We start from the raw sequence: 21,266 nt of genomic DNA, 5'->3' as shown, positions 1-21,266 counted from the left end.
ATAAATTTGCCTGTTTGGTCGTTCTAGACATTGACCGTTTTCCTACCAAAGTGTAGAATTACATTAACATACCTAGGCGAATAAAAATTATATTTCTCTTAATACTGTTATCTAGTGACAAATGGCAATACTGTAAAATTCAGGAACTTTTATTTTTGTTTCATTTTCAAATGGGGAAAGAACTTCCTAGTAAATTACAGATTCATGTTTTATTTTCAACTTTTATAACCTTCATTCACTTATTGTTAAATTTAAATTATTAATAAAATATTCTCTCTTTCAGACGAAATCAAAGTCCGCAGAAAGCGGCCCTTCTGAAAAAATTGAGCTGCAGCCATTGACGAGCCAGTGTTTTAAGAAAGAATCTCCATCGTCACCAGATCAGGGGTTTAGGGAATCTTTACCTGTGGGGGAGGAGGCAAGTGATTCTCCAGTGGTAGAATTCCTCGAGTCTTCTTCGAAAGCCGAAGCTCGAAGCCGAAGCGTCGAGGACCTGCCTAAAAAGCCAAAAACCTACCTTTTTAGGGACTCAAAGTCTTCGGATGTGTAAATTTAAAAACAAATTAATAAAAACAGAATAAAACAAACAAGAAGAATTAAAACTTTGTAACGTAAGTTATAATGTCGGATTTTATGGCTGTTATTTATTTTTGTAACGCCAAAGTTTTCATTTGGTCTTGTATATTGTGTGAATGTAATCTGGATCGTTCTTATATATATATACATATATATATAATGGTGCATTAATTATATTCCGCATTACCGGTGATGTTTAATACTACAACTTCTACTTCCTCATATCGCATCTGGTAACCACACAAATATCTATTCTGTGTGAAATAAGAGACCCTCCATCTAGTTAAAAGGAAAGAAATCGGAGCGAAAATGAATATTTTGGTTGATGGTTGCTTTGAACGACATTCTAGATATCTAAACCTTGTTGAAATTACTGGATTTAGTAGTATGAAAATAATTATTTTACCTTCCTTGATATGTATTAGAAAACAACATTTATAAAAAAGTAGTACTTTTTTGCTGTTAGTAATCTTAATTTATTATTTCATTACAATAGGCACTAACTTGAATTTGTGCAGTATTAAATTCATGTAATACAAATTACTTAATTAAACATAATTCGTTTCGTGCTATTTTAAGATCTTTAAATATTATGTTTCTTTTTTCCATGCACACATATATCTCTTAATGAATATACTATTACATAATGAGTAAAATTTAAGACATATGTATTAAAAATAGTTATACAGAAAATGTATAAATGATGAAATAATAGTTAACAAACAAATACAGGGTCCTAAGCATTTAAACGAGTGTTTAATTTTAAAGAATATTCAAAAATATACCATTTACATATCAATAATTTAAGTAACATTTTATCGCTTAATGTGTAGCAGTTAAAATGTTAAACTCTTTTGTAAGAAATATTCATTTTCATTATTTAGCCTAATCATTTCATAATAAAAGTACAAAATTTTATTATATTACTAGGTTAATTTCTTAAGTATATCTTCATATCAAGTAAAAGTAAAATCTTGTTAAAACATTTAACTGTACAAAAAAAAAAAAAAAAAAAAAAAAAAAAAAAAAAAAAAAAAAAAAGGTATATTCCTGAAATTCCGCCTAATTCTATTATGTACAAAAAGCGTTTAAATATGCAAAGCAGACAATCATGTATGTATACGGCAATGGATATAATATAAAAGAAACTGTTTGTAGTTTTTTTTAACTATATTTTCCTGAAACCAAAAACGGCAGTCAGATCTTTGGAATTAATTTGAACATTTAATTCTCACTTTCATTTATAATAAAATATTACTTTTATATACTTATAATATACTTGAAAAGTATACGTAATTAATATTTTAACATTGGTTTTTAATTTGTGACATATTAATTTATCAAATTACGAGTAGTTAATTTTAGTATGATCTGTAGTGAAACTGCTTGCATTGTTAGAACTGAATGTAAATTATTGTTAGACAAACAAATCATAGCTATTTCATCTTAGTAAATGCTTAGGCTCAAAATCGTTATTCATAAAGCTAATGGCTAAATTCTAATGTATCCTCTGATAATTCACTAACAGTTCTATTCACTGTAAGGTTTTCTGGAACTATTGTTCTCTTCTTGCTCTTAATAAATACTCACTTAAATTTTCTGGACCATAAAATTTCAATTTTATTCGAAAATGTTTAAAATGTTTTCAATTTTATTTCTTGACATTTAGCAAAGTTTCTTAATTTCTAGGAGTACACAGAAATCTTTCTGTACAGCAACAAAGAAATTTATTTTTTATCGTCGTTTATTTTCGTGTTACTTGTTCAGATTTCTAATAATTCTTAGCTATTACTTAATTTTTTATTTTTATTTATTTATTTATTTATTTTCAACTTCTTTTACAAGCATGTGCAACATTTTGCATTGCTTCACCTTCATCAAATTATCAGTGCTGATTTTCAGGTCACTAAGTCAATCTCCAGGTCACTAAATCAATCACGTGAGCTCACTCTCTGTAACATGGAAGTTAGAATAGATGGATTAAAGAAATGACGTCACAAAATTGAAGCCAAGGAATTGTTAGCAACGTGACGTATGTATTATCATGACCGCTGTACAGCGTACGGGTAGGACTATAAAACATATTACATTTGTGTTATAGTTACCATTTACACATTTCCATGTACCTGGATTTTAATTAATATGAGAACGTTATTTGTAATTCTTGTAATTTATCTATATACTAAATAGGAAAATATTTTACGTTAACATTATGTTATTAGAATTAAAATTAGAACGGGAGACTTTTAAATGTTTAATGATGAAATAGCTAACATGCAAACAACGCCGATTAGAATGTAAACAAAGTCCTTTTATGGCCACGATGATAAGACCGTGACGATTCGCTGCTTCATTTTCATTGCACGGAACATTTCGCAAAAGTGTGTGAGTGTGTGAGTGATTATGGCAAAGCCTCGAGGGCTATCTGCCTAAAGGGAGGGATGCCTTTCGTGGAGGACTTTCTAAGGGAAACTGGCTCGTATACACGTTACACATGGGGAAAACCACGAAAACGCCCATGCAGCCAGCCCGTTCGCGGGATTCGAACCTCGGACCGAACTACCAGTGTTCAGCGACATACCGCTCGGCCGCTGGTGGGCCCATTTCGCAAAAGACTTACTCCATCTATTCTAACTCCATTGTCTGTAATGAGGTAATATGTGTACAGCTTAGTTAATTAGTTCCTTCTTTTCTCTGTTATTAGATTCATGTGTGTGAAATAAATTTTTAACTCAATTTATTATTTGGTTAAACGAATTAGAATATGTTTCCTTTTTATTAATATTTATCTTTAATACTTTCTTATTCTCATTCATGTTTTAACCTGAACTTTAAATTCTGCTAGTTTTTCGGATTTTTATTTATGTTTCCTTACATCTATTTCTAGAATAAATGCTTGTACGATCCTTTAATTTTAGTTTTTACTTATGTTTTCACCCAATAGAGTAACAAAATAGTAACTCCTAACCAATTCGATAGTAGCCGACAGAGTGAATTCCCGATTACAGTATCCAGTTATCCAATAAAGTAAATTCGATAGTAACCAACAGAATAAAAAGGAATGCCTTTTTCTTTTCGTTACCAATATTATACTTAATGTGTTTCTGATACTTTTTGAAATTTAATTTTTCATTCTGTAATTAATTTTTTTAGCCATTTTAAAACATCAGATTAAAAAAAATCATTCTAATTGCATTTCATTTCCAAAAATGAAATAAAAAAGTATAAGGATAGGGATTTAGACATCTTTTGTTCTACTGAAATGAAATAAGTAACTCGAGTTAGTAGATTTATTTCAGAACGCAAGTATTAGATCAGCTAGTATTCAATGCTCTGTCGTAAGTTTCCATCTATATTAATTATCTGATATTATAAGACGATAATCCCTTAATCGAAATCTTTATTTAAATTTTCTCATAGACCAATCATGTTTTTATGCATAACGGTATTTAAAATTAAACAATTCGCAGTTCTGTATTATTTCTACAGAGCAAGTACTTTTACGGAGGTTATTATCTTCCTCCTCTATTTTATGGTCCAGATATTTCATCTGGTACTTAAAATGTATAAGTATTTATTTTATTTAAAAGGTTTCTCTAACTTCATAATTTTATTCGGTTGTATTATACAGAGATTTATTACGGTATAATATTTTCAACAATTCATAAAATATACAATGAAATTTGAGAGACATAGCAGAATTTAATTTTTAAGAAATATTTATAATCATTTTTTGAAAAATTATGTCATCAACTAATAAACAAACTATTAAAGCTTACTTCTTGTATTAGTGATAATTATTCCATACTGATGACATACTTATGGTATCCGAGATTTTAATATTTTTAAATTGTTTATAGTTGCCTTTTTGAATATTACTAACACCTATTAAGTACATTTAAATTAAACAGCTAACGAAAAGCTTTTTATTTCTTTTATTTGCAATAAATGTTATCTCAGCTACATACCCATAAAGCGACCACAAATTTAGAATTATCAGAGGATTCATAAAATTAGACATGAGTAAACTATTTACTAAATGTTAGATATTTCAGTAACGAGAAGTTAAATTTTTTTCAAGCAGATTTTACTCATATGAATGAGATGGCTGAGAAAATTTAATAAAATATAACTTTGTAAAATTATAAACCCAGTTAAAAATCTTAAAAGATATAAAAAAAAAGTATTTAAATTGACTAAATCTTCAAAGATTAAATCAACTTAGTTTAATTAACTGAATTGGATTATTTGATTATGGCAAAACAAAAGGAGAATAATGCCTCCATGGAATGATTCCTAAAAAACATTGACCTCGTGCTTATTATACATAATATAATCACGAGGATCTATGAAAATTTTGTTAGGTAGAAATTTAGTCTTTCTTGAAAAATACGGACTCTGTTAATAAATTTTAAGTAACCTGTCCAGTTTTATTACATTCATTTGTTCCTTCATAATTCCCTGATTAGAGGCGGCATTTAACTAACACAAAATTTTGCACAATTAATTCGTGCTACAAAATATTCTAAAAGAAAATTGTAAAAATTTAAAATAATTCTTTTAAGGAAGATTTAATTCTTTTTTTTTTTTTTTTTCATCCCATTATGTTTGAAACTTTTAAATAATTATATTTTTGAAAAACAGGAAACCGAAAAGAAAATTTAAAAACAAAATTCGAGCAGTTGAAATATTTTTTTTTAATTAGAAGAGTTTTAATACCTTTTATTTGGTTGAAGTTGACGAATATTTTTTTTAATTTTAAATTTAAACTGTTTCGTAAGATTTTCAGGTAACTAATCAGTTCATGCAAGGTTCTTATTTCAGCACATGCAAGAGAAACATATCGAATTCGATCATAATTTGATTGTAAATTTCTTCGTAAGTTTTGTAAGATTCTTTGATAGAGAAAAGCAGTTTTCAGCCATATCACGTGGAATATTAGATGAAACTAATTGATAAAATTGCCTGGATACTTCAAGCGAATTTTATTTCATGACGAGTCATATCGTTTCATGAAATATACGAAGTTGTTTTATAAATTGACAAACTAAACTGAATTTTATCTAGTTTTAAAGCTTGTATTCTAAACCAATTACATACGGTAATAAATGTACCCCATTATATTTAATTTTCTACTCGGTGACCTTGCTACGTTTTACATTGGTTTTAAATACTTGAAACAGAAGTGCTTTTTAATAAAAATTCATATTATTAAACGAACTGAAATACTACAAATAATGCAATGCAAATAATGCAAATCTATGCGGCCGTGTTAAGAAGAAGTTTTTCTTCTATTGGAATTGCGTGAAATTCGAGTTAAAAATTCTAAACTTACATTAATTAAGCAAGGAATTAACTTGAGCTATAAGTCATAATGCTTATTTCGGAGATGGAAACGAAAAATCAACGACGCGCTCATTGTAATTCAAACTCTGGACTTCCCACTACTATCCCGACGTTCCAGTTATACCACGAAGGTACGCGGTAAGAAATCAGATAACTTCTTGCAGAGCTCTTCTAAATTATACTATAAATATGAATAAACATATTAAAATTGATTGAATGATTAAAGTAACATTCCTGAATTTTAATATACTTCTCTTGTAATACATAGTTATTTACCTCACACTATCAATTCAGTTTGAATAGGCTAAAATTTAAATGCAGAATTCCATTACAAAATTTGTAAAATTACTTAAGTTTGCTTAAGAATTTATTTCATCCTGATCATATCTGGACTTCATATGTTAACACATTCTGTTATTTTTTCCTTTATTTAATATTTGATGCTTATTAACAAAATAAAAAAAGAAACTTCTGCTTAACTATTAAAAATCTTACATTAATAATTTCTAGCTAATAAAGGCATTCTTCATACCACCTTTTAGTTAACTGATAATTTGTAATTTACTTTCGTGTACCATTTTTTTAATTTGAAAATAAATGTGTGCAATTCTCTTTTCTTAAGTTTACTATTTAAAATATAAAATAACAGAACATCGATAGTAAATAATGTGATATTTTAATCGATTAGATAAGCTCTGTAATAAATATAAACGTTCATTATGTGGGTTTTATTCAGTTGAATATTAGGAAAACGGGAAAAAATACTACTTTTATTCTTTCAGTTTGTCAGTTTTCTAGTCGATTAAATAGTCACTGAGATCTAAGGATCAAATTTTTATAAATCATTAAAATTATAAACAGAAAATTCTTTGCAATGATTTGAAGTATTGTATTAATGAACGCTGCTCTTAAAGATATATTTAAGGAGCAATAAAAATCTGAGAATATTCAAGTTTTTTTTGCTTAGCAGGAAATCAAATTTAGTCACTTCATGTTTATTTTAACGTAACTCAGAATGTTGCTAAGTGCTAAGTGTTAGGCAGGCTTAAACAGACGCAAAGTTCAGATGGAACGCTTTTAAACTGAACCAAACGTTTCAACCCAAATATTTATATCTATTGATCTTAGATAGTATTCTGATATATTACTTGGAATGAAGACTTACGTTTTAAAAGCAGATCAAACTGTTTTCTGGTGTGAAAAAACATTGTGCTTTAAATTCAGCCAGGCTAAAGTTGAAATTTGTCTACTTTTAAAATAGATATGCTACTCTTGCATGTATTAAAATGACACATTATTATTCGTAATAATCTTTAAACACAGGAATTTGAAAAGATTTTTAAGGAAATTACATCACTATGATGATCGAAACACGATTTCGTATTATTTATTGGTCACGAAAAGAGGCGGAATTTAGAAAATTTACACGCCTGCGAAAACATTCAGAAATTTTATCTACGTTCAAGATTTTTTAAAAAAAAGCAACTTATCTTGAAAAGAAAAAAAAAAGAACTGTTTAACATTGTTTGATTTTTAATCTTATATTATCATAAAAACTGTTTTATTACATATTCATGTCTTAAAATTTAGTGCATATTTAATTCAGGTGTTTAATTTCGTATATTGCACTTTATGCACATGATGCTAAATTAGGCATTTCCTCGCATGTGATATGTAAAATATGAACAAAGGTTTAAAATGTAAAAAATAAAATGTTTATATTTTTCCAATTCGAAAACAAGAGTTTGATTTGTGTCCATATTTTATGCTTGAATATAACCGCTTCTGCATCATAACAGAAATATAATCCTTAAAATTATATCCATTTTTTCTCTAAAATCTTATTCAATTTTTGAGAATGTAAAATGAGCACTTTTTCCATTTATTTTTAATTTTTCTGTAGTAGATATCGTAATAAAATGTTCAATTTATAAAAATTACGGAATAGTTACACGCTGGGTATAGCTCTATAGTCCAGTTTATTATGTACAATGTATAAATTCATTGATTCTAAAGCAACCTTAAGAAGTTGTATACTAATGTTTTTTTTTTGTAATATAATCCATTTAATGATACTGGCAAATCTGGATGTAAACACCGGTTTTAAAATGCTTCAATTTAACAATGATTATAGATAAAAACGGTAATATAATGCACGTGAATCAACATTCCTGTCTTTCATGAACTTGTTTGGTGGAACATAACATGTAAAGAATTTGTTAACGTGTAAAGAATATCATAAAAATCTGTGCCTGTGGTTAAAAGCCACTTCAAAATTTTTATATATAAAAATATTTAGAAATGAATTTGCAGTGATGCCGATATAATTCATTTAATTTCTTTTTACATGGGCATTATGCTATGTGTCATACAAATAAAATATAAATTAAGATATTGGTTTCTAGAAGTAGATGAAAATATAAATAAGTAGGAGGAAGCAATAGTAAATAAATAAAACTTTTATTGTAGCTCCCTGTATAATGATTTTGAACTCGAAATTGTGCAAAGTAAGTCCTGACGAAATACTATTTCTTCTTCATTTAGTTTTATTAGTTTAATATAACTTGATTCTTCAAAATAATTAGAAGTCTAAAATAGCTATTATTTAGATTGTACATTTCCGCTTTCATATTATCGTAATTTTAGTTTATTTTGATATATTTATTATTTCTACTTAATCCATGTACATCGAAAGAACTATATCGTAATTGGTATATAGTAGGAAATCATTTTTATAGAATTCTTAGGTAACGAACCTTTTGTACATAATTTAGTATTTCTTTAACTTCTAATTTAGAATTATAAATAAATAATCATTTATTCTCACATATTTAAATCAGAACATTTTTAAGCGCACATTACAAATTTTCATCAGATATTATCGATTTGTGTTCGTCAAAGGAACGATTGGAAACCTGCAAAATTAGAAACATTTCATCTTGTTTTGTATTAGAAAAGCATCAGTTGTGCTTGAAAAATCAAAGTATTTGTTTAATCATTAACTCATTTAAAAACATGGCCTTTGCATAATTTCCTGTTATTAGTTTATCTTGAAATGACTGAATACGCTAGGTATAAGATGGAAATGTAACTATTGTTATTCTTTTTAAGTATGCCATAGTGTTGTTTGTAGAATAAGGTACTGAGCACCATTGTTGTATGTTATGTAAATTATCGATTGTGGCGTTAAATGAAAACGCTGAATCAATATAAAATCAAAACAAAACATTGTGTTTTATACATGTGTAGCTCTTTATTATGTGTTGGTCTCTGATTTCTTGTGAGAACTATTGTTAAAAGGAGCCAAAATAATACTCACTAACAAAAATTTGAATCATTCTTTGCAAGGTTATTACTAGACTTCCAAAGTTCATTCAAATATTTCTCTTCTTTAGTATGAAATGAAACGAAAATTTCTAATTACATTTTCCTGTTATTTATCTAAGCCTCAGTTTAAATATATTTACATTAAACATGAAATTCTAAATCAAGATTTATTCATTTTAGATTTGAAAATTAGATTTAATTGAAGATTGAGATATTTAATTATTATTATTAAAGTCTACAATTCTGTTAATAAATACTGAAGGTAATAATAAGCAAATGTAATATCTTTAACTCCTCTATTTGAAATAAAAAAACTCAAATTATTTAATTTTAAAGGCACATATTCGGTAACAAAAACTTCCATCATCGTATTTTTTTCTTAAAAACAAATGATGTGATTTATACTTAACTTACAAATAAAGAAAACTCATAGGAGCAGAAATAAAAAATTATTTTCAAAGCACAAATTATCTAGAGGCTGGTATGATTCTCTACGTACATTTAAGGGAGATGTAGTTCAAATTTATTGTTTTACTATTTAGTATATATGAAATAAAAATATGTTTAATGGAAAAAAAATTCACTTTTTTCTTTTCTTTCACAGCTTCTTAAGAATTAAAATATCTAGTTTATATATTTTTTTAATTTTTAAATTTTATATTTTTAATTTTGAAATGGGAAATTCTAAATTTATATTAAATTGTTATAAATCGCAGCAGGAAATAGAACCAAATTTTTGTATTGTAACTTGAATAAATTCTATTAAAATTTATATTTAGTTCACTTCGAACAAAACTGTAAGAAAATTTGTTACTGTTTGGAAATTTTAATAAACTGTATAAGCATTAAAATGACAAAAGGTTAACTTGTGTCATTAAGACTTAAATTTTGTGGAAGTCGGTGTGATATTAATGCTTCCCTATTGCGGTGCTATTTAATTTATATTGACTAAATAAAATTATCAGAGACCCATTCAAATGCCTCAGTATTATTAATTCTAATTTAAATTGATGTTTTATTTTCAAAGGTGAATCTTTTGTAAATAACTAATGTTGTAATTTTAAATGAAAATGTATATTTCGCTTAATATAAAAAAATAACTTACTGTTATTTATTTATTCATGCTGCCTTCTCTGTATAACTCAGCGATTCCTCAATGTTTATATCCATATAATATTAAACTAAAATAATATATTTTAAACTCGTTATTTCCAGATTGTTTTCATGCATATGGTTATCAGTAATATGTTTTTCTTGATATTTTATTTCCTCATTTTTGGGCATCTAAAAGGTGAATCCAACTAGGTAACGAATTCTGAAAATAGCAAAACTTAAAACAGAATTTGAGATGGTTGTTTTGTGATAAACATTTAACCACTAAAGTTTTAATTACTTGAAAATGTAACTGATTTTTAATTTGATTAAAAATATTCATTTTATATTCGCAGAAATCGCTGACATGCAGACAGTAAATTTTATTTCTCACTTTCGCGTTGCATACATTTTTTCAACATGTTATTTTATTATATAGCGCACGTCCTGTTTAAGAAAAATCTATCTAAATATTTTTGTCATAATTGTATGGATATTAAAAATCCTTAAATCTTTATGAATGAGAGTCAGTTTGTTTGAAGGCTGGTATTCGATATTGTGTGTGACTGCTAACCTAATAATGCCTTCTCCTTTTCAAAAGTCTGTCCATTATTGAACACAGGGTGATATGGCATTCTAAAATACTTTTTCTGAAGACGTTTAAGAACGGTCTTCACTGAAAATAATAAAGATTAAATATGTAACTTTGCTTAATAATTTTTAATGTGCTTCAAATTTCAGAGCTTATGCTCTTTTTAAACTGTGCAACATAAATGCATCAACATGCATTTAAAACATCGACAAAAGAGGTATTTTTTATATAATGTATGTATTTATTTTCTGTCTCGCAGCGGATTTGTTTTCAAACATAACTTAAACCGATCTTTTAAATCGAGTAAACATCTTGTTATCATAATCTTCATTAGTATATTTTATGGAAAGGAAACTTATTATAGTTGTATGTTTACCGTAAGTAAGTAACTAGAGAATTCTAAATTAACTAGCGCTTTATGTTAATGCATTATATATCACAACACACAGTGATGAAAGTCCTCTTTAATATCAAAGCTTTACTCTCAGAACTTTAATCTTAATTGTGTTCTCAATGACAGGATTCGGCAGTGAATCAGCAGTGTACGACAGTGTATAGATAGTCCATGTTTCTAAATTACAGTTCCAAATGTGATTAACAGTAATTTGAAAATGTAATGCTTGACAGTATCAAAATATTCATGAATTCGTAATTCCCGTTATTAAAGAAATGTTAGCTGGGAGCTTCGTTAGTCACAAATATATATATTTTATTATAAATAGCAAATATTTCGCTTATATCGTTAGAAAACTCACTGATGTCTGCTTAACTATTTCCTTGATATTAAGTTGAGCAATATTGTTTAATGCTTCTGGGAAAAAAAACCTTTTCAAGATTATATTTCTTGAAATTCAAAAAAGAAATTTATATTATTCAAAATATGCTAAAGAAATCATTAGACAAATTAATATCAAATCAAATTAAAGCGGGTTTAGTCAATATTGTTATTAGTTTCAAATTTTTATGGATGTGCTCAATTCTCTTACGAAAACTAGTGACGCCGTTTTAATATACTGTATTGTAAACACATGTTGACGGTATAATTCTATTATTTTCCTCTTATATCTACCCATATAAATTTTTTTCTTCTTTTAGTGGTATTTCATAGACACTGAAGAAACTTTATGTTGAAATCCTGAGTTTAATATTTCCTTTGATAATAATAGACTTTTTAATTGATTAAAAGTAGATGCAAAGTACATGCTATGTCAGACCGTCTTTACCAATCCCAGCTGGTTCCTAGAATTATAAAAATAAATCATATATGCTTTGTAAAATTTCGTAAAATAATAGTTAAACTTAAATTGACTTTAATATAAATAAAATATTATTTAAAAGCTTTTAAACTTTAATAAAATCTAATGCAATTTAAATCATATTATTCAGCCAAACTTTACACTAAAGGAATTCACACGGTATTACGATTGTAATAATCTACTCGAAAAGTTTTGGGTAACTTTTCATGGACAAAGTAAATGTATGGATGTAGTTTATAGCTTTCTTAATATTCTCTATGTACCAAAAGCAAAAAATGAATGCTTTTATGTTATACAACATTTCAATATAACTCACAGTTGTTTTTTATTGCTTTCATTATACAATGTTTTTAAAATTCTTAAAAGGTTATCATAAGTTTTAAATTCATTTGGGTTTAAAAAAAATTTATATTCGGAAATTATGTTTCAAATATTAAAAATAGTCCCTTAAGATATTCTCTTAGGATTTACAAAAGGAGAGAATTACTATACATTGATTTGCACTCAGAATCATTGATATATCTATATATATATGCATACATTTTATCGTATGCAGAAATAAGCTATGCATAGAATATATATGATATGCAACTCTTTAACTAAATAGTGACGAATGCTTCAAATTTATGCAAATATTTCATAAACAATTAATGATTTCAGAATCTAACATAAAACCATATATATCAAAAGAATCAAATTTATCATATTACTGCCAGTCAATGGATCAAATATTTTTAATTATAAATATCTGCAGATTATTTTTTTTTAATTTCATTTCACTTAATTTTTTTATAATTAAAGTAATCTTGAACGTAAAAGTTTGTGATGCATGCTCTTTTCGTAAACAAGAAAATTTTCATGCTTTCTCCTTTTATTTCAAATGTTACTTATCTGTGTCAGATCAACTTCCTCACAGTATACAATTACCTCGATCATTTACAGTTAATAATTCATTGAACTGCTATCAAAAATTTCCCATTTAAATTTGCTTTATGTTTTCTGTTTATGTTCTATAATAAGAAAACATGAAATATTAGAATTTTTCATTTACCAGAAATAGTCTTCAGATTATATTCTACATTACCGTATTAGAATTCAGTGTATTTAACTACATACCTAAATCCTTGTTTAAATATTTTGTGAATTTCTCAATATGTGATTATTGTACGTTGCAATCATTACTTGCTCCATTACGTTGCAATCATTACATCATGGAGGTCATATTTCGTTTGAGAGCCATATCATTCTGTGTTTTCATACTTTTCCAGTCCTTTTGCCTATGCTTGTTTCTGTACCGCGACTTTTTTTACTTATGATGAATATCTGTATCCTGTGTATATAACTCTATTGTTTATGACATCCATTGTGATATAACTTGTTATACTTTGCTGCTCGATTGTTTTTATCAACCTGTGTCATTTGTTTCTCAGGCATTTCAATAAAATAGCCATGATGATGGCTGTGTTACTGTAAATAACGCTGAAAAAACTGAAGACTAGTCAGATTGAAATCAATGAACTATAGTTATTGTTTCCCATTCACCTAACCTTTTTTTCCCTTTGAATCAATATCAACACTGCAAGCCGCTTCAGTATGCAAATATTTATTTCTAAATAATTCTTTTTCACTGCCTCCAAATAGTTTTCTCATCAAAGGTGGGAAAAGAAATTTTAAAAATCAGTTTATTCTGAAGGTGCAGTGTCTAATAATATACGTCCAAATTAATTATTGCAAATTTTATCTACGTAAGGTTTTTAAATATTAGGTTTAAATTAAAACTTTGTTTGAGTTTCCATTTATGGGATAACTATTATAATAGAGTTAAAATAAGTTACAAAACGTTAATAAAAATTAGATTGTTGATTTGCGTGCTAACGTACTGGACTAAATAGCCAAACAAAATCTTGTCCTTATGTTCCATAGTCTGGCTAAGCCTGTTGTTGCTGCATATGCCTGTTGTTATACGCTGATATGTAAGCCAATAAAAGTAAGCAATTACAGTTTGAGAAAACAAGTTCGTTCTTGCAAAAATAAAACATTTAACAAAGAGAAATTTGAACAAATATTGTGTTTTTTTCATAAAATAAATCTGTAAACTTTTGATATACTGAAATAGCGTTAAAGAAATTAAGAAGGAAAAACTGAAAGCGTAATATTCCTTATTTAAATTTTAGACACTTTCAAATAGTTTTCATATAACTTTTGTTGGTCATTAATGAATAAAAGGCGGGATTTCATATATATATATATATATATATATATATATATATATATATATATTTCTAATAGAGCATGCCAGAATCAATGCTTTTCCTTTATATGCAACTTATATTTAATCTAATTCATACTAAAAATATTTTTTCCAAAGATTTGTAAATTTTATCACTCTACCTAACATCACAGGATTTGATTTTATAATTTTTTGTTAGTAAAGTACACTGATTTTGTCAGAATGTGCAAATTTATAAAGTGGCTAAAATTATATAACTGACAACCCAAAAGCACTATAAAACCGTAAAGTTACTGAGATTTAGTTCAGCAATAAAGTTTTCAAGAAATCTTCAACATATAAAACACTAGGAAATGATTTCCGATTGATGTTCCAATTAATGTCAACTTCTTTCATAGTAAGATTCGACAAAGAGGTAACAAAAAAGTAAGGTATTTATTTTATATCTGCTGGCATTAAAAATAGCTTAATTACTTTTTATTTTCTTTATTCTTTAAAAAGAATGAATATGCATGGCTTGCAGTTGTTGAAAATTATGATTCAAAAGTAAACGCTAGAAATTCTGGAACCTGATTTTTGTCATTCCACCACAGATTTGTGATAATAGGCACTCCACATATATTTTTATTTCATTTCAGTTCTGATGCTCTTACAGATGGCATTACATTGTAAGAACATAATATTGTAAACTTACGTTAAAAAGAAATAAATCTTATTCAGAATATCTTCTTGTGTTACCTTCATTTCAATTTAAATTTTTCCTTCCATACCATTCCGCATTTAGTAATAAGGAAGCTTATTATGTTTCAATAACTATGTACTACATAATCAACATCCACGAAATCTGTTTATTCTGGGGAACATGAAATCTGTAGAATTATATAAGAATGCAGGTACAGGTAGAAAGTAGGTCAACAACTGTGTAGAACACGTAAAACAAATAATTGAGTTATTAAGACACAATAACACGCCGAATAAATACTAATTCAGAAGTCAAACAACAAAAATCAGCGTTATATTTACAAAATTTTCACAGGACTAGTTTCGATGGTTTTACCGAACCACCATCTTCAGCTGCAAAACCGCAAATGAACAAGATAGGAAAGGCAGAGCACTCGAGGAGACAGCGGTTCGAGTACTTCCACTCGTCTTTTCTCTACCACCAGCCTCTCGAGAGCACTTTCGGCTTGCTATGTATTCTGAGTACCCTCTTGTCGCACTGTACGCTTACAAACATATATGTCTTCTCCAAGATTAGAACGTGAGCTCATCGGTAGGGCAGTGAGCGTTACTAACCATTATATCAACTGGAGGGGGGCATTTAGAAATACAGACAAACGAACTCTAGCTATAAACTTCACAAAAATAGATAGACTACAAAAAACTTTAATTCATATCTAAAAAAACATAATATATATTGAACTTGATAACTGGAGAAGTTACAGTTTTGTATTTTGTACAGTGTCTAGTATGTAACACCCATACGGGACATTCTACAAAATACAAAAGAGAAATGATTTCAGACAGCGAGATATAGAAGTACAAACAGAATATATCAATTCCTATGTCATCCACAGATTAGTAAAAATACTATAACGTAATAAAAATTAAAATCTTCCTACAGCCTGTCTGGATGGATCTCAAGAACGCTAGTGACTCTTCCTGGTGGCCACAGATATTACATACACTTAGCAATACCCAATAACTTTCGATAACAGATTAATTTTATTGCTTGCAAAGATGGAAACCTTCAGATCCTGTATAATCTGTTATTTGTTTACTGTTATACCAATCTTACTTGTGTGACAAAGATCAGCACAAGCCCACGAAATTCATAGTGGCAAAGAGTCAAATGCTCATGTAGTTGGCAAGAGTTTTGAAGGCCATACAGGTGGCAGCTCAAATTTAGTTCCGCCCCACTTGAGCTCAATTTTGAAAGAGACCACCCCAGGGAGGGTTGGTTCGAGTTTCTCCCACCTCTATTCCCCTACCACCAACCTCTCAAGAGGAGTTTCAACTCGCTGTACATTTAGAGGGCTCCATGTCGCACAGACCTCATACATTTACAAACATCCATGCCTTCTCCGAGATTCGAACCCGAGCCTTCGGTACAGCAGTCAGAGTCACTAACCACAAACCTGATTGGGCGGCAGTTATTTATTTAAATATGCGACTCACACAAGATTCTTATGAATTAATGATTATTTCACATTCGTGCGTTTTGACATAAGCCTATAAACATTATAATGTCCACAGTCTAAAATTTATTAGCAATCGATTCCAGCCCACAATTTTCAAAAGCAAACAGTCAGATAGAAGGTATAAATGTTATCTATTCATAATTAGTTTTTGACATTGTCATTTGTGTGATATATTCGATATAATATGTGAGTATTCGGTTATGTTTATGTTGATGGTGAATGGTCCCTTCTGACTCAATGATCTCATTAAAATGTTTCTCCAGAAAATAAGCATTCTTCTTCAAAATTATTAGGTCTGATTTCTGTGGCAGTATGATGTTATCATTCAACCTTGCATAACACTAAAATCCACTCCGCTAAACTAATGTGTTTTTTAATAAATTTTACCTATGTAACCCTTACACTGACCTGTAAATTGTGGCATCTCTTAGCAAAATCTAGAGAAAATCAGTAACATGTTTTGTTTTATCGAAAAGCAGATACAAGAGATGCTTTGATTGATTGAAAAGTAGGTACAATAGATAAACTTATATCGCAAAGGTATACCTATGCGGTATAAGTTGTTATAGCATACCGAGGTGTGACGTTGCCATGTCTACGTTTTCTCTAAACTTAGGGAAAATAATACTGGCAATATGTTATGTTATGTAGAAGTGAGGGGGCCACCTAATATTTACCCTAAGTAAGCAGGTATTAGCCCCACACACTAACTAGAAAACTAACAACATTCTGACATCATTCCTCGAGTCGTGATGGAAATTGTGACTCCAGTGAGCACTACAATTACTGCCACCGGCGGCGACATCAACGGTACTCCTAACCTTTCAGCGTTAAATTAGCTCAAGTAAGGGATTAAATTACATGATATACATAGTTGTGCAGGTGAATATTTCAAGATGTTATCTATTGTAGTGGGTACAGGCAACATGTTTCAAGACATTATATATTGCATTAGAAACAGGCATGTTGTTCACACGTTACAAATTATTTTTGTAAACATGATCTGTTTACTATCAGTATTAATTAAGAACTATAAAATTGTTTACAAAGCTTACATATAAGTACTGTTGTAAAGTTGTGCTGAAACTTAAACAGCTCAATTTTGAGGATTCAGTATTTGTTTTAACATATGTTTTTATGTTAATTGATTTTCAGAAATTATATTATTGTCTAGTAATACATTGTACATGTACATGTAAAAATTGATCATGACATTATAAATTGTGGTGGCTAAAAGCAACTTATTTCTAGTGTATAGATCATGCCTACAATCATGACTTGTTTACACAATTTTCTTTTACAAGCAGCTGTCAAAATTTGAGAAGAATATAATTATATCTGAAAAGACATAAATATATCTGAAAACGAAAGTAAAAAAAAGAGCTTCATCTGCATACTTATGCGTACTACGTACTTTTAGATATATCTGCATACATATGCTGATACATTGCCAACTTATATTTGTCAGTTCATTGTATGCAAGTACATGTGTTTTTACAATAATTAATTTACATGAATTACATTCTATGATACATTACATTGTTGATACTTTACCAATGGCTATTTATTATATGTGTTCACTTATCAGGTAATTGGTGATCTTATGTTACATAGAAATGTAGGGGTCATCTACTCGTATTACCATTTACCTGAAGTAAACAGATAGGAGCCCCTTACCCTTGTAGGGTTTATATTTATTTTAACTAACATTTATTTTAAGTTTAAACTATCTTTCCTGTCAAGCCTTACTTTCCCTGGAACTGCCAATGCCAGAGTATGTAAATTTTAGTAGAACGCGCAAGGATTCAAATTATCAGCGGAAGTATTCTGAGTTAAATAGAAAGGAAACGAGTTCGAGGTGTGCTGTTCTTACTTCACGAGCGCGGAGGTAGTTAGCCAGAAATTGAAGAACCCCGCGTTTCGGCCTGTGTGCTTGCCTCGGAGAATGGTTAATCGTTCAACGTGATATTCAAAGTTTGCTGAATTAGCAGCGGTATTGTAAAACGCGGTGAGGTTAGTTACTTTTAGAGAGCCTCGTAGTTAGAGTCTTGTTATTATTTCTTTTCAGGTTCTTATTTTTATTTTACCGCCGGGTCGGCGTAGTTTGTGAGCGTCAAGAGCACGCAATTGTAATTTCTTAAGTTGAATAAAAAGGGACTTAAACCCTTAACAAGACTCTGTCTTTTATCCAGTTTTCACAGTCACCTCTTGGTTGCGTGCCAGTTGGAGGCGCGCAACGCTACACCCTATTTGTGAGTGACCTATTTTGTGCTCCATATGGTTTGCGATGCGTATTTCTTCCTATAAAGGTAAGCCAGCGTACATTATATCTGTATTTAATTCCTTTATTTTGCTATGGTTGGAGCATTTCTTTGAAGGTTAAATTACACTACATAGCTCTTGACTTCTAGCTGCCAAAAAGTCAATAACCTTTGTAATTTTAGTCCTCAAATGTTTATTCTTGACTGCATATCTTAGAAATGGGAATAAATCCTCTTCTGAATTTGGCTTCTTTAGATGAAGGGAATCTGTCAACGGGCAGGAAAATAGATAATGCTCGGGGTGACCCTTTTCACCACATGCACAGGAATCTGATGAAGAGAGATTTCTTGCATAGAGGTACGTGGGAAAGGGACCATGCCCAGTGATAAACCACGTGATGTGTCTGGAGAGATGGATTGGAAGAGAGTCAACTTTGGGGAAGAGATTGTAAACTCTTCTGCCTGTATTTGCCCCGTCCCACCATTGTTGCCATAAGTCTTTAGTTGTGATCTGAAGTTTTAGTTTTTGAGGTGAGAAGCTGGCCAGGGGATGCTTAATATTTTCTTGGCATTGATTCCTTGTGCTGCCTCCTTGGCTAATATGTCAGCCTCTTCGTTTCCCTTATGACCAACATGGGCCTTGATCCAGATTATAAAGAAGTGTTGGCCTTGGGCATTGGAGGACTTTCTAAGAATTTCCTGAGCTAATGATGATCTATTATTTGGGTTCGCGAGTGCATGCATTGCCGAGATACAATCTGTATAGATGTGAGTCCTTGGAAAATGATGATGTTTGCTTACGTTGATTGCCTGCAAAATCGCGAACATTTCCGACTGAAAAACGCTATTCTCTTTGTCAAGTTGGAACTTGAAGTCTTTTGTTTCATGGTCACTGAGATATATTTTTATAGCACATCCTTTTCCGTTGTTTATGCCAGAACCATCAGTGTAGATCTTTGGATATAATGCTTGGTATCTATTCTGCCTTATGCATAGTGTCATATTATTTCGGGTAGCTGGGTGTCTTTCATATGGATGTGTCGGTGAGGTGTAGGAGCTGGCAGCTACTATCTCATTTTTAATTTTGCAGTCTTTTCTTAGCTGAAAAACTGAAGCCTTTGCATTTTCCTGCTCTGCAACTAAGAATAGGGGGATGCTGTTGGTGAGCTGAAACCGTGCAGCATTTGAGGTTGTTCTGTAAGCACGGGAATAATTTAAAAGAAAGGGTCTTTGCATGGATTGAAGTTGCTTTTGTTTTCTCACCGTCCTTTTCATGTTGTTAGCTATACTGGAGGTTTTCTTCTTAATTTGCTGTAGGTGCTCAAGTTAAGTTTATTATCTATTGTAATTCCAAGATATCTTAGGGATTTGACTATTTTGATTTCGTTGTTGTCAATGTGGAATTTCGGTAATCTAGTTATTTTTTGAGAAGGCTTATGAAATATCATCGCTTGAGAATTTTCCAGTGATATTGTTAGTTTTTGGTGCTTGCAAAGTTCGTTGAATTTTTCCAGAGTGGTATTAACATTGGCCTCCGGTACTTGTCTAGAACTTCCACTGATTACAAAGGCTGCATCATCAGCAAATGCAATGCACTTTGTGTGATCTGGCCATTGATGTTGTACTATTTTGTTAAATGCTAAATTCCAGAAACCAGCGCTAAGACAAGAGCCTTGTGGACAGCCTCTTTTTTTGTTTCTCTCAATGGTTCTGCTGTTGGTTATTATTATGCTCTTTCTATTGGAAAAATAGTTCTGGAATACTTTAAATAGGTTCTTCGGGCATTTGATTTCTTTAAGTGTGCCTAGTACCTCAGGCCACCAGAGTGAGTCGAAGGCCTTTCTGAGGTCTAGGCATATTAGAGCAGAATGCATATTTTGGGCTTTGTTGTTAGAAATTTGGATCATTGCTTCGTTGATTGCATGTATTGTGCTTCTGTTGGGTGTAAATCCAAATTGCAAGTTACTGATGCTATTTGATTTTCTTAAATGGTGTCTGAGGCGACTCGCAAGGGCTCTTTCAAAAACTTTTCCCAGCGCTGGAAGAAGATTTATTGGCCTATATGAGCACGGATTGGACGCATCTTGACCTTTCTTGTTGAACAGAATTATCTATCCTATCTTGAAGCAGGAGGGAAAAATACCATATTGTAGGCATTTGTTTGTTAGTACCGGGATAAGAGAACGGAAGTTTTTGTTTATTACTTTTAATTATTACGTTATCTATCCCGTCTGGACCTGGAGCTTTTTTCTTTGGTAGATTTTTAATAATATTATTAATTTCGAATTCTGCGAAGGGAGCGTCATCTTGTGTGCAAGGAGGTTGGGTATTTTCTCTCCTCGATCTTTGAGCTGTTGTATCACCTTCTGCATCGTCGTTTAGGAA

General features: G+C 29.9%; 2 protein-coding genes across 3 annotated transcripts in view; both read left to right on the top strand.

The window, feature by feature from the left end:
• Window positions 1-15,143, top strand: part of LOC118187877 (voltage-gated inwardly rectifying potassium channel KCNH6-like) — a 925,365-nt gene extending 910,222 nt beyond the window's left edge. For both annotated transcript variants that reach the window (XM_085810566.1, XM_085810565.1), the window contains one exon: window positions 284-15,143. In XM_085810566.1, coding sequence (XP_085666692.1) covers window positions 284-550 — 267 coding nt within the window. In that variant the 3' untranslated portion in view covers window positions 551-15,143. The remainder of the gene's footprint in view (window positions 1-283) is intronic.
• Window positions 3,178-21,266, top strand: part of Burs (Cuticle-tanning hormone bursicon) — a 62,986-nt gene continuing 44,897 nt past the window's right edge. Inside the window, exon 1 of the mRNA XM_085810567.1 lies at window positions 3,178-3,229. The gene's annotated coding sequence lies outside the window, so the exon portion shown is untranslated. The remainder of the gene's footprint in view (window positions 3,230-21,266) is intronic.

Source organism: Stegodyphus dumicola, chromosome 2 (assembly GCF_044657685.1).
Source record: "Stegodyphus dumicola isolate Sdum_Otavi_A_Nest chromosome 2, ASM4465768v1".
NCBI classification, from domain to species: Eukaryota; Metazoa; Arthropoda; class Arachnida; order Araneae; family Eresidae; genus Stegodyphus; species Stegodyphus dumicola.
This window is presented reverse-complemented; position numbering and strand designations above follow the sequence as displayed.